General features: G+C 46.0%; 1 protein-coding gene across 1 annotated transcript; it reads right to left on the bottom strand.

Annotated features, from left to right (window-relative positions):
* Nucleotides 1–363: 363 nt before the first annotated feature.
* Nucleotides 364–11,138, bottom strand: LOC113425426 (uncharacterized). Its single transcript, XM_087943558.1, has 5 exons — nucleotides 10,942–11,138; nucleotides 9,142–9,305; nucleotides 3,979–4,053; nucleotides 1,488–1,639; nucleotides 364–586 (listed from the first exon to the last, which is right to left on the bottom strand). Exons 1-5 carry the CDS (start codon nucleotides 11,067–11,069, stop codon nucleotides 473–475), a joined length of 633 nt encoding a protein of 210 aa, XP_087799684.1. The 5' UTR covers nucleotides 11,070–11,138; the 3' UTR covers nucleotides 364–472.
* Between the last annotated feature and the right edge of the window lie 3,693 nt (nucleotides 11,139–14,831).

A 14,831-nucleotide genomic window follows, 5' to 3' on the forward strand; every position in this document is an offset into this window, starting at 1 on the left:
GGCTTATAAAAGTGAGAGCTGGGTCTGCATTGAGCTGCTGGTACAGATGTAGGAACAGCTGGAGAAAAGGCTCCCTGGCTCAAAATGTCCTTGTTCCATCAAGGGATCCAAACTCCACGACCGCCATTTGCAGGAAGCGGGAGGTTTGGGCTAAGCTGCCACCCCGCCCCACCTGCCTTGTCCAAACCACAACTCCCAGGATGCCTTGTGCCACCCATAGCTAGTAGAACCTTGTCCCCAGCGGCTTTGTGTAGTAGCGGTGCAGCGGTGCAGCGGTTTTTGCAAATGGAGCGGGGAGCAGGGAATACTTTGGTGCATTTAAACATGGTGAAAGCAACGTTTAAAGTTTGTTTTTCCTCCCCTCTGCAGCGATGTTCTCTCTGCAAAGAGAGGGACCGTCGGTGCTCCCCCTCCTTGTTGTGGATTACTCCTGGGGGGAGGGGGGGGGCTGGGCGAGGGTCTCGGGGTCGGCTCAGGGTCGGCAGTGACAGTCGTGGGCCAGGCGAACGGTCTGGAGGTTCAAGGAGCCGTCCTCTTTGAGGAAGAGAAAGGGGAGCAGGGCCTTGCGGGGCCGACAGCAGCGTCTCTGGCGGGAGGAAGAAAAAGGGGAGTGAATTTGGGGGTCTCCCCTAGGCCACTTGAGCCCTGGGACCTCTACAGGCAATCCTTCACTTATAACCGGTCGTTGAGTGAAGTTACAACAGCACTGAAACAAGCGAGCTACTACCAGAGGTTGGTATTCAGCTGGTTTGGAAGAACCAGTAGTGGAAATGTTGAGTAGTTCGGAAAACCGGCCAATCCCGCCTCTGACTGGCCCCGCCCCCATATCTATTCTCCGCCTCCCAAGTCCCAGCTGATTGGCTGGGTCTCCTTTGGTTGCCCTGCACAGGAGAATGGAGCTGGAAAGCAGGTTAGTGGGGTGGAGAGGGAATGGGGATTTCGCAGTATATCCTTCCCCTGCCACGCCCACCAAGCCACGCCCACTAAGCCATGCCCTCCCAGGCCACGCCCACAGAACCGGTAGTTAAAAAACGTTGAATCCCACCACTGCCTACTACTGTTTTGCACCCTTACGACTGTTCCGGCATCCCCTTGGTGATGTGATCCAAATTTGGATGCTTGGCAAGTGATTCATAGTTATGACGGTGGCAGTATTCCTGGGCGATCTCCTTTGTGGCGGCCTTCCAAACTCATTGGGCATGTCAGATCCACTTGTCAGAACCACCATGTGGTTCGTTAACACCCGCCGCGAGATTTCCTTAACAATCGCGGCGAGGACAAGTCGTAAAACGGGGCCAACATTCGCTTAGCAACTTGTCCCGCTTAGCAACGGAAATGTTGGGGCCCAATGAGGCTTGTAAGTCGAGGACTACCTGTAGGCCACACACGGCTGAGTGGAGTTTCAATTATCCTTTTAGACCCCACCCTCCTGGGTCTGCCTGGAGTCTTGCGCCAGGAACCGCCCGGCATCTCCGCCCCAGCTTTACCTGTTGGGCATCCACCTGGCCTTGGGGGAGGCCACAAGCCAGACTCCAGAGATCCAGCTGCGACTCTTCTTTGATTCGGTGGCAATGGCAGCCCAGACATTCGGTGAAGATGAAGGAAGTGGGGCTCAGCACCCAACTCTGCCAGCCAAGATCTGGGTGAGTGGGATAGGGGAGGAGAGAAAGGGAGAGGGAGGGAGAGAGGAGGGGGGAGGGGGACAGAAAGGGGAGAGAGGGAGAGGGAGAAAGAGGGAGGGAGGGGGAGGGAGAGAAGGAGAAGGAGAGAAAATGAAAGGATGCACACACGTCACTTACACAATATTTCAATTTTAAGAAGAGACTGGACAGTCAACTTGTTTGGAGGTCATTTTGCAGGGCTCTGGCAGTGCTCCTCCTATCCCCCCTTGCACAAAGGCGGAGGTAGCGGTCCTGATGCTGGGTTGTTGCCCTCCTACGGCCTCCTCCACGTCTCCTGATGTACTGGCCTGTCTCCTGGTAGCACCTCCATGCTCTGGATACTACGCTGACAGACACAGCAAACATTCTTGCCACAGCTCGCATTGATGTGCCATCCTGGATGAGCTGCACTACCTGAGCCACTTGTGTGGGTTGTAGACTCATGCTACCGCTGGAGTGACAGCACCGCCAGCATTCAAAAGTGACCAAACCATCAGCCAGAAAGCATAGGAACTGAGAAGTGGACTGTGGTCTGCAGAACCACTCCTTTATTGGGGATGTCTTGCTAACTGCCTCTGCTTTCCACCTGTTGTCTATTCCATTTGCACAACAGCATGCGAAATGGATTGTCAATCAGTGTTGCTGCCTAAGTGGACAGTTTGATTTCACAGAAGTGTGACTGACTTGGAGTTACATTGTGTTGTTTAAGTGTTCCCTTTATTTTTTTGAGCAGTGTATATTAGATTGATATTCTACCTGGGTTTGCTACAACTGAAAGCATGGCCTGTTACACTCTCTTGTCCTGTTCCCCCAATAAACAACCACCTCTGAGAGAGAGAATAATTGTTCAAATCCTGTAAGGCTCTCACCTGCTTGAGCAGGGGGATGGACTAGAAGACCTCTAAGGTCCCTTCCAGCGCCGCTATTCTGAAATTCTTCATTTCTGCCCTAAGCTTAGTTTCTAAATTCAGTTTAGTTCAATGGGAAAACGGCTCTCTGTAGCATTTGCATCAAGACAGAATTAATGTGCGACCTTAGCCACTAGGGAGCATAGTTACCTATTTTTTAACCTGCCATATTTTTCACCTTTTAACCAGTTTTTTAACCCATTGTATTTTTTTACTACTATTTTTTAACCCAATATTTTTTTTTATATTTAGCCTATTTTTAACCCATTGTATTTTTTACTTTCTAACCTAGCTTTTAATCCTCTATATTTTTTTTTACTTCCAACCCATTTTTAACCCAAAATATTTTTTCTTTTTTAGTCCATTTTTAACCTGCTGCATTTTTTTAATTTTTAACCTATTTTGAACCACCTGTGTTTTTTTATTATTTTTCAATCTATTTTATAACCCATGGTATTTCTTTTTATACTTTAATCCATTTTTAACTGACTGTATTTTTTACTTTTTAATGTATTTTTTAAACATACCATCTTTCCTGCTTTTCTAACCTATTTCTAATCTAATGTATTTTTTTTTTTATTTTTAACCTGCTTTTTCAACCTGTCATAACACACTACCCTGACTCATGGCCTAGTTAACAAAACCAGGACTTAAACCAGGGGTGTCCAACCTTGGCTTAAACTATGCTTTAGCACAAGGGTCTTCAAACTTGGCAAGTTTAAGACTTGTGGACTTCAACTCCCAGAATTCCTGAGCTAACCTGACTGGAGGAGGAATTGTGGGAGTGTTAAGTCCACAAGTCTTAAAGCTGTCAAGACCCCTGATTTTAGCAGAATGAACATGTTATTACAAACCTAGTCGATAGTTCCTTAGTTTATTCAACCTGACCAATTCAGGCAACAAACCAGGGTTAAAAATTTTTTTACTTTCTTACAGTGGTGGGATTCAAATTTTTTTACTACCGGTTCTGTGGGCGTGGCATGATTGGTGTGGCATGGTTTGGTGGGCATGGCTTGGTGGGTGTGGCAGGGGACGGTTACTGCAAAATCCCCATTCCCTCCTCACCCCACTAACCTGCTTTCCAGCTCTGTTTTCCTGTGCAGGGCAACCAAAGGAGACCCAGCCAATCAGCTGGGACTCAATGGGAGGCAGAGAAGAGATGGGGTTGGCGGGGCCAGTCAAAGACGGCATTGGCCGGTTCTCCAAACTACTCAACATTTCCGCTACCGGTTCTTCAGAACCTGTCAGAACCGGCTGAATTCACCCCCTCTGCTTTCTTAAAAAGGAAGAGGATATTTTTTTCTTTGGCAGAAAGATTCGCCCACTTTTTTTTTTTAAAGAGCCCGCTAAACATCTTGGATTGACATATTAATAATATTGTGATATTAACATATGATTTATCGCATTACCATCCAGGGTGACGCGTTGCGAGATCTGTAAGCAGCCTCCTCTTCGGCTCACCAACGTCTGATTGGAGGTTATATCTGAGGATCAAAAAAAAAAAAAGGTAGATAAGCAATTTGTAGTCTTTGACTTACGATGGCTCGTTTAGTGACAGTCAAAGTGACAACCACCCTGAAAAACAACAACCTAGGACCATTTTTCACACTTAGTTTAGTTTAGTTTAGTTTAGTTTATTGTTATTGCAACGAAATCAAACACCAACTTCAGTGTACATCTTGACCATGAAGACAACCACACATCCTTCACCCTCCACATTGAATTGAAATCCCCTGATATTGCATTCATATTGAACTATACAGTAAAATTTAATAGAGTTACTGTCCTGGGATAGAAGCTGTTTTTCAGCCTATTGGTCCTTGTTTTTATTATCCTGCACCGTCTGCCAGGTGGTAAGAGTTCAAAAAAAGGGTGCCCAGGATGAGATGGATCTTTGGGGATGCTTTGAACTTTCTTAAGGCAGTGGGAGCTATAAAGCTCTTCCAAAGAGGGGAGAGGGCAACCCGTGATCCTCTGGGCAATGATGTTCACCCTCTGGAGTGCTGTCCTATCTGCCCCTGTGCAATTGGCAAACCCTACAGAGGTGCAGTGAGTTAAGATACTCTCTCTGGTGCGGCGGTAGAAGGTCACCAGCAGTTTTCCATTCAGTTGTTGTTTTCTGAGAAGCCTCAGGTAGGATAATCTCTGCTGGGCCCTTTTGACCAGAGCTGCAATGTGGACCCCCAGGTCAGGTCCTCTTTTAGGGTAACACCCAGAAACTTCAAACTGGCCACTTGCTCCACTCGGTCTCCATGGATAAGCAAGGGCTGGAGGTCTGATCTGTTCCTTCTATAGTCCACTATCAGCTCCTTGGTCTTATTGGTGTATTACTTATGACAGTTGCAGCATCCCCATGGTTGCCTAATCGAAATTCAGGTGCTTGACAACTGACTCATATTTATGACAGGGGGGGCATGGGATGCCCCTTTCGCGACCTTCTGCCAAGCAAAGGAGAAGCCCGATTCATTTAATGACTGTGTGACTTGCTTAACAACTGCTGGGATTCCCTTAACTACTGGGCGAAGACAGGTGATCCAACGGGGCAAAACAAAGGCCTACCCCGAGCAGCAGAAATTTGGGGCTCGGTTTGTGGTCGTAAGGTTGAGGACGAGCTATGTTTATTTGGAAGAAAGGAATTTAAATGGTTCTTGTTTCACTTGAAGCTATCCGGAGGAGTAAATCCTTGAAGCCGACAGCGAGAGAAAAAGAGAGCCGCAGGTGTGCGCTGGGTGTAATCTTTGTGCTAGAAAAGATATTGAATTAGAAATGTCCTTTTTTTTTTTGGTACAGATAACACCAGGCAAGGGTTGTTTTTTTTTTAATTTCTCTAACCAGCTGTTCTCCTTCAAAGCCAGCAGGGAGTAAAAAAAAAATTGTTTCTGAAATAAGAATAACCCTGAGGATTGGCAATAAACACAGAGCGAGGATAAATAAGGCACCCTATCCAGGCGAGAGCTAAAAGAATTCACAGAGTTTCCTATACAATGTCAGATTGTCCAGGGAATTTATTAGACAAGGTTTGGGATCCATGCAATGTTTGGGTTTTCCAAGAGGGGTGAATCTAATGTAGAGTCTAGCAGGGCAGGGTATCTCAATCTTGGCTACTTTTAAGATGGGCAGACGTCTTCAGTGCTCAGAATTCCCCAGCCAGCATGATTTACAATTGGTGAGTTTCATAGAACAGCATTGGAAGGGACCTTGGAGGTCTTCTAGTCCAACCCTCCATCTCTCTTGAGTAGGAGAATCTGTATATCCTTTTGGACAAATTGGCTGTCCAGTTTCTTCTTAAAAACCTCCAGTGTTGGAGCACCCAGAATTTCGGGAGGCAATTCATTCCACTGGTTAATTGTTCTCCCTGTCAGGAAATAACAGACTAACGGAGTTGGAAGGGACCTCATCCCAATTCAGACAAATGGCTGTCCAGTCTCTTCTTAAAAACCTTCAGGACTGTTGGAGCAGGATTAACTGTTCTTACCCATCAGGAAATTTCTCCTTAGTTCTAGGTTAGATCTCCCCTTGCTTAGTTTCCATCCATTGCTTCTTGTCTTGCCTTCAGGTGCTCTGGAGAATCTCTCTTCTTTGTAGCAGCCCCTCAATTATTCACTCGTGTCCCCCCCTAGTCCTCCTTTCCATTAAACTAGACAGACCCAATTCCAGCAACCGTTCTTCATATATTTTAGTCTCCAGTCCCCGAATTATCTTTGTTGCTTTTCTCTGCGTTCTTTCCATCTTTTTTTGTATCGTGCTTCCCGAAACTGGATGCAATGTTCCAAGTGTGGTCTTAACCAAAGCATGATAAAAGTTATTAACACTTCTTGTGATCTTGATGCTATCCCTCTGTTGATGCAGCCTAGGATTGCGTTGGCTTCTTTTGGCACTCATCCTGGAGGGGTGATCCACCAGGATCCCTTTCACAGTTAAATACGCCTTAGGACTAGCCAAGGATGAGAAGGACAGCTTGTATGAATTATGTACTGTATGTAGTTGGCTTTAATTTGACTAAAGTATGTGATTTAAATATTTTCGTCAAAATATTAGGTTCAGATGTTATCTCTTGTTGACTGATCCGTTTCAAGATGTACAAATTCCTACAGCGAGAAAAGTTGTAAACTGTTCATTCCTGTTCCAAATGCCCCGTAAGGAATTTATTATTATTTATTATTAAGTAGGAGGGGTTTTCAAATTCCAAATGCTCAGAAACAAATGTCATGTGTATGCACGTTAGAAGTTTTTCATTTTAATCACAGTTTTCGGTTTTCAATCATAAGATTCCCTTTGGGGCGCTTAACCTTGTATGAGCTTCTTTTAGTCAATTTTGTAATAATACATTTTCATTGTAAACTGCCCAGAGTCACAGGTGAGATTGGCAGTATAAAAACATGATTGATAAACAAACAAATAAATAAATAATAAATGATCTTGAGCCAGGAACCACCTATTCTATACCTGTGCATTTGATTTTTCTGACTGCAAGCATCAACCGCTGCTTTTCAATTCATTTTATGGATGGCCAAACTAAGTTTTCTATAGATTGCCAAGGAAATTCCTTAGAATTATTGTGTTGAAATCTCCGGTTTCAAATGCAAAGTGGCAAGGATTTTCTCCGCTTCCCTAGCGATACTTGTTGAGCATCACAAACCCTGATCGCCATAGATATGGTCAAGACGGCAATTTCCCAGAGTTTCCTTGCTAGAAACCAAACTGGCCAGGAACCCTGGGAAACGCGGTTCTGCCATCTTCAGATTTCCTCATCGGAGCAGTTCCAGCTCTGTGGACTTCTACTCCCAGAATTCTCTGCAGCGAACTTGCTGACTGGGGAATTCTGGGAGTGCAAGGCCACACAGCTTGCGCAACATGGATTTTTTTTTTTAAAAAAGAAGATTTTCCCAGGCTGAATTGCAGCTTAAAAACCGGATAGACGCGAAAGCTGGATCCGTTATGCAGTGAAAAAGCAGAAGTGAGCATTTCGTACCAACTATTTGACGTAAACAGAACGGATGGCTGTGGTGAGTGATGAATGGCAATGATTTTTAAATCCTCAAGCAAACAGCCAGCAAAGTGTAGGCAATTCTCTGGTATGAGAAAGGGCGCTCTTGGTAAGCCCATGCGCACTCTTGTGACTCAACGTCCTTACGACATGCTTAACTGCCTTGGGACTGAATTTTGTCGCCTTTCCTGGGCTTGCATTGTCCAGTAGTTGGGAGTCGTGAAATACAGGTAGTCCTCGACTTACGAACGCTGGTGGGTTAAGCCCAACGTTTCTGTGGCTAAACAGAACATGAATTTTGCCCCCTTTCCCCACCTTTCTTGCCACCGTTGTTAAGTGAATCACTGCAGTTGATAAGTGAGTGATGCAGTTGTTAAATTAATCTGGCTTCCCCTATGGACTTTGCTTGTGAGAAGGTCACAAAAGGGGATCATGTGACCCCCCAGGGCACTGCAACCGTCATAAATACGAAGCAGTGGCCAATCGTCCGAATTTGGATCATGTGACCCTGGGGAGGCTACAACAGTCGTAAGTGTGAAAAACGGTCCTAAGTCACTGTTTTCAGTGCCGTTGTAATTTGGAATGGTCACTAATTGAACTGTTGTTAAGTCAAGGACTACCTGTAGCTCACCATGCTTGGTTTAATCCCACTTGGATACAAGATTTATACAGCTGGTCTTCCAACTTCAAACTGACAGCTTTGAGGCTTGTGGACTTCAACTCCTCCAGAATTCTTCGAGTCGTGTTAGCTCAGGAATTCTGGGAGTTGAAGTCCACAAGTCTTAAAAGTTGCCAAGTTTGAAGACCCTTGTTCTATTCTACTCTAAACTCTATTCCTATTCCAACTTCTATTCCTATTCTACAGTATATTCTATTCCAGGGGCCTTCAAACTTGACAGCTTTAAGGCTCATGGACTTCAACTCCTCCAGAATTCTTCAGAAGTCATGTTAGCTCAGGAATTCTGGGAGTTGAAGTCCACAAGTCATTAAACTTGCCAAGTTTGAAGACCCTTGGTTAAGACTTTTGGAGACCTGGGGAAGTGTGTGAACCCATTGTCTCTGAAATTTAGAAGTGAACCCTGGCACAGGATACAGATAGATACAGGTTAACTGAGTCGGAAGGGACCTTGTAGGTCATCTAGTCCAACCCCCCACCCAAGCAGGAGACCCTACACCATTTCTGACAGAGGGCAGTCCAGTCTCTTCTTGAAAGCCTCCAGGGATGAAGCTCCCACAACTTCCAAAGGCAACCTCTCTGTTCCATGGGTTGATTGTTCTGTTAGAAAATTCTTCCTTATTTCCAGGTTGAATCTCTCCTTGTTCAGTTTCCATCCATTATTCCTTGTCTGGCTTTCAGATGCTTTAGAAAATAGCTTGACCCCCTTCCTCCTCTCTGTGGCAGCCCCTCAGATATTGGAAGACCGCTATCCTGTCTCCCCTGGTCCTTCTCTGCACTAGACTAGCCAGGCCCAGTTCCTGCAACCGTCCATTGTATGTTTTATCCTCCCCTCTGAATCTCACTGGAGTTCTCGGGGAAGGGGAGATGTCAGACAGAGAAGCAAGGAGGGCGCAGAAGGACACTTACCGAGATGCTGTCCTCCGATGGAGGGGTCCAAAGACCTCCTTCCCTCTTTGGCCCAGTCTTCCTGCACCTGGCGAGTCACGCTGGCTGTCAGCCGGGGTGGGTGGTCTAATCGCAGCAGCTGGCACATCACCGTCCTTGCTCGCTGGAGGATGTGCTCCCGACAGCTGTGAGGGGGATACAGTCGGACACGAGCTCAGCCGCAGGGATGGAGCGAAATGTGGGGTAATGGAAAAGAGGGGGAGAAGTTGGGGCCCCCAATTTTCTCCTGGAAGCTGCTAAATAAGGTGTTCCTGCCTCGAAGGCAGAAAGGAATAAATGAGGATAGCTATCTATCTGCCTATGTATTTGTCTGTCCGTCCGTCCACCCACTTGTCCGTCCGCCCATCCATCCATATCTGTCCATCATTTCTCCATCCTTCCTTTCTTCCATCCATCCATCCTGCTCCAGATGATGATGATGATGAATCTATCTAGCTATCTTCTATCAATCCATCATCTATACATTCATCATCTATCCATCTTTTATATTTCTATCCATCCATCCATCCATCATCTATACATCCATCGCTATCTATCTATCTGTGTGTCTCTTTTATATTTCCACCCATCCCTCCATTCATCCATTGTTATCTATCCAACTATCTTTTATATTTCCATTCATCCATCAATATCTATCTATCTATCTATCTATCTATCTATCTATCTATCTATCTATCTATCTATCTATCTATCTATCTATATCTATCTGTCTGTCTGTCTGTCTATCTATCTATCTGTCTATCTATCTATCTATCTATCTATCATCTATCTATCTATCTATCTATCTATCTATCTATCTATCTATCTATCTATCTATCTATCTATCTATCTATCTATCTATCTATCCATTCATCCACCTATCTATATCGGGATCTATCTATCTATCTATCTATCTATCTATCTATCTATCTATCTATCTATCTATCTTTATCTCATCTGTATCTCCATCCATCATTTACTGATCCATCCATCAAATTTTGAAACCACCCATCTCCCTCACAGAGGGACATTGGGCAGCGTACAGACAAAACAGGAAAACATAAAACCAGAAGATAAAAATTGTAAAAGAGGCACGAATGAGTAAAGTACAATGTTAACAGTTAATTTTAATTTCCTGCATCCTGGCGGAGAGATGCAGGAGCAAAGAGCTTTTTAGAAACCCGGCAACGGGGTGGTGGAATCAAAAAGAGGCACAGGAAAAAGGGAAGGGCACGGGGACCACCTCTCCCAGCAGCCTTTCCAAATGGTCGCCCTCAGGGGCTTACTTTCCCCAGCTGTGCCTGGTGGGAGGTATAGTCTGGCAGCTCCCAAATTCCCCCAGCCCCTCAAAAATCCTTTGGAAAAGTTACCTGCCTTCTTGCACCTTTCATCCCCCTCTCCTTTTATTCATCATTACGTTGCCATCTCAACATCCTCCCAGTTTCCAAACATTCCCAAGAAATTCCGCCCCCCCTCCCAAAAAGCAGATCTGTCCCAACCTCCTTGCTTCTCCCCCAAAAACCCTCGATGAGCTGATCCGTGGTATTTACCCCCTCCCCAATTCTCCCCTGCCCAGTTCAGACTACGTGGCTCACCTCCTCACTCAAGGAGAGAGGTGTGGGGTGTCTCTGTCTTTGCAATTAGATCTTTGCAACAGATCTTTGCAGGACTGCGAAGGCCAGGTGGGGATTTGAACCCAGCTCCTCCCAACCAGCCCCTCAACCGCCCTGCCGTTCTCTGGGCTCCCCGACATTTGGGCAGGGGGCCACTGGAAAGCCTTACCTTTCGTTGAGAGTCAGGGCAGAAAACTCAGGGGGCTTCTGCCCTGTGGGGTCTCCCTCCCGGAAGCCAGAGGTGCCAACGGAGGGCACCCCGGCCAGCAAGAGGTGGAGGAAGAACAGGATGAACATGGCACCAGGCTGTTAGAATGGGCACAGGTGGGCACCGAAAGCAAGCAACGCTTGGGGGTTGCCTTCTGAAGGGGGCGATGCGAAGGGACGCTGGGAACCGACTTTTATCTGTCTCTCCTCCAGGCCGGCGGTGACCTTGGCATTTTTCAGGCTCCTCATCCCCCGAGGACAGCAACTGCAGAAGGAGAGTCGGGTGCCAGCGCTACGGTCCACCCGGGGGAAAGCCAGGCATTCTTGCCACCCCCTTGGGACCCTCCCTCTCTATCTCCCTCCCTCCCTCCCTCCCTCCTTCCCCTCGTCCATCCCTCCAAACAGTGGCCCCCTGCTTGCAAGGACCAAGATAAGGATTTCGTGCCCGGGGATTTGCCAGGCACTCAAGGGTGAGCGGTTGGATTTGGGGGAAAGACTGATTGGGATTGGGGGGTGGGGGAGGGGTGAAGGGAGGTGGAGAAGGTGCTCCTGAGCTTGAGCAGAGCGCAGAGTAAACCTTGCCTCAAAGGTGCAACTGGACTTCCTTTTCCCTTCTTCTTTGGAATAGAATAGAATAAGAAAGAATAAGAATAGAATAGAATATAGAGGATAGAAATAATAGAATAGGATTACAAAAATAAAAATAGAAATAGAAATAGAATTCTTTATTGGCCACGTGTGACTGGACACACAAGGAATTGTCTTGGTGCATTCACTCTCAGTGTACATAAAGAAAATAATAAAGTATACTTGTCAAGAATCATAAGAGAATAGAAATAGAATAAAAATAGAATAGAAATAGAAATAGAATAGAAATAGAAATAGAAATAGAAATAGAAATAGAAATAGAAATAGAATAGAATAGAATAGAATAGAATAGAATAGAATAGAATAGAATAGAATAGGATTCTTAATTGGCCAAGTGTGTTTGGACACACAAGGAGTTTGTCTTGGTGCAAATGCTCTCAGTGTACATAAAGAAAATAATAAAGTATACTTGTCAAGAATCATAAGAGAATAGAAATAGAAATAGAAATAGAAATAGAAATAGAAATAGAAATAGAATAGAATAGAATAGAATAGAATAGAATAGAATAGAATAGAATAGAATAGGATTCTTAATTGGCCAAGTGTGATTGGACATACAAGGAATTTGTCTTGGTGCAAATGCTCTCAGTGTACATAAAAGAAAAGAGACATTCGTCCAGAGTCAAGAATCATCAGGTACAATACTTAATAATAGTCATAGGGTACAATAAGCAATTAAATCATATTAGGAAACAGTCAATATAAATCATAAGGATACAAGTGACAAAGTTACAGTCATACAGTCACAAGTGGGAGGGGATGGGTGATAAGGAGTGATGAGAAGAGTCATAGTAATAGTAGTTCAGATTTTGTAAATAGTTAAACCGTATTGAGGGAATTATTTGTTTAGCAGAGTGATGGTGTTCGGGGAAAAAACTCCCCTTGAGTCTAGTTGTTCTGGTGTGCAGTGCCCTATAGTGTTTTGAGGGAGGGAGTTGAAACAGTTTATGTCCAGGATGTGAGGAGTCTGTAGGTATTTTCACAGCCCCCTTTTTGACTCGTGCAGTATACAGGTCCTCCATGGAAGGCAGGTTGGTAGCCATTGTTTTTTCTGCAGTCCTAATCACTCTTTGAAGTCTGTGTCTGTCTTGTTGGGTTGCAGAACCGAACCAGACAGTTGTAGAGGTGCAGATGACAGACTCAATCATTCCTCTGTAGAAGGAATTATTGAGTCTGTCACATGCACCTCTATAACTGTCTGCACCTCTGTAACTGTGAAGACGTTTCACTTCTCATCCAAGGAGTTTCTTCAGTTCTGACAAGTTGGTGGGGAATGGAAGGAGATGAAGAAGCTTCTTGGATGAGAAGCGAAACATCTTTGAAAGAAAAAAAAGAAGGAAGTCCAGTTGCCTCTTGAAAAAAGCACCTTTAGGACAACCAGGACCTGGGAGACTGAGAATCTCCACAGACTTTGCCCTGAAGGAAGCATCAGCACATGGGGGAATGTATAGAGAATGACAGAGAATGAAGGGAGGAGGAAAGAAGAAAAGGAAGGATTGAGGGAGGAAGGGAAGGGAAAAAGGGAAGGAGGGGAGGGAAGAAGGAAAGAAAAAAAGGAAGGATTGAGGAAGGGAGGGAGGGAGGGAAGCAGGGAAGGACATAAGGGAAGGAGGGAGGGAAGAAGGAAAGAAAAAAAAGGAAGGATTGAGGAAGGGAGGGAGGAAGGGAAAGAAATAAAAGAGGGATTGAGGAAGGGATGGAGAAGAAAGGAAAATGTGTTTGAAATGGAACAGGCTTTCCTGCTTGAGCAGGAGGCTGGACTAGAAGACCTCCAAGGTCCCTTCCAACTCTGTTCTTGTGCCCTTCCTTTCTGAAATTCAGGGAGTAAACCCTGGAGAAGAAATCCTGCAGGTCCCCCTCCTCCTCCTCCTCCTCCTCCCTTGCCCCCCTCTGGCCTGACCTTCCTCCTCTAATAGAGACCCCTTGTCCATCCGCTATAAATAGCCCCCCACCCCACCCCAGGTCCGTGGGGAGGAATGTTCCTATGGGGAGGGAGGGTGGAAAAAGGCCAGGCAGCCGTGGGGCCACTCACTGCCGGCGGCGAGGAGATTAGCGGTTCACAAACAGCGCCTTCCAACACCTGCACCCAAGGTCTTCACATCAAAAGGCTTTTCCAGGCGGAGGGGCGCATCGGTGAGCTAGCGGGCCCAGGGATGGGGGGCATCCCCCTTTGAAGATTAAAACAAACCACAAAAAAAGCCCAGCCCCGATTCAGGCCGGAGCGTTGGTGGGGCCGTTCTCTGGCCCTTTTGATCTTTTGGGTACCTCGCCCAGGTAGGAATGTGCAGCCCGTTGCAGCCAAGGCGAATTGTTTGTGCTTGTGTTTGAGAACAGGGAGTACAGAACCCTAGGGATGGAAGGGAACCTTGGAGGTCTTCTAGTCCAACTCACACACACACACACACACCTCTGCCATCCCTTGCCCTGTTTACCATCCTGGTCAAATGGATGTTCAGGCGATTTTTTTTAAAAAAACCTCCGGGGATGGAAGCTAAAACATACAAACAACGGTTGCTAGAATTGGGCGGGTCTAGTCTAATGAAGAGGAGACACGATAGGAGCCTCCCAATATTTGAGGGGCTTCCCCGAAGAAGTGGGGGGTGTCAAGCTATTCTCCAAAGCCCCTGAAGGCAGGACAAGAAGCAACGGATGGAAACTTACCAAGGAGAGAAGCAACCTGGAACGAAGGATAAATTCTCCACTGGAACAGCTTCCTCCAAAAGTAGTTAAGCTTTCAAAAAGCGATGGGCCAACCATTTGTTGTCCAGGGAAATGATATAGGGTCTGCTGCTCAAGCAGAGATTGGATTAGAACAGGGGTCGACAACCTTTTGGACCTCAGGGACCACCAAACTCATAATCCCGCGGACCAGAGACCCTGGGAAAATCCCCCCAAAAAGTCTGCAGGAAAATCCCCCACCCCGTTTTCCTACTGATCGGTCGTTCTTTATTTGGGATTGCAGGATACCGTCTCCAGCTCCGTTCTCAGGGGGGGAGAGAGAGAGAGACTTTTGGCTTCATGCAAGGAAAACAGCAGAAGCAGCCAAAGTCTTTCTTTCTCTCCCCCAAACTCCAACAGAAATGAGTCTTTGCCGGCGCAGCCTCTTGGAGCAGGAGGCCTTGCAGGGTCCCAAAGTCTCATTTCTGGCGGAGTTTGGGGGAGAGAAAGAAAGACTTTTGCTGCTTTCCTTGCATGCAGCCAAAA

The sequence above is a fragment of the Notechis scutatus genome, chromosome 14 (genome assembly GCF_049901735.1).
Source record: "Notechis scutatus isolate UNSWTSFEM ecotype Mainland chromosome 14, rNotScu1.2, whole genome shotgun sequence".
Taxonomy (NCBI): Eukaryota; Metazoa; Chordata; class Lepidosauria; order Squamata; family Elapidae; genus Notechis; species Notechis scutatus.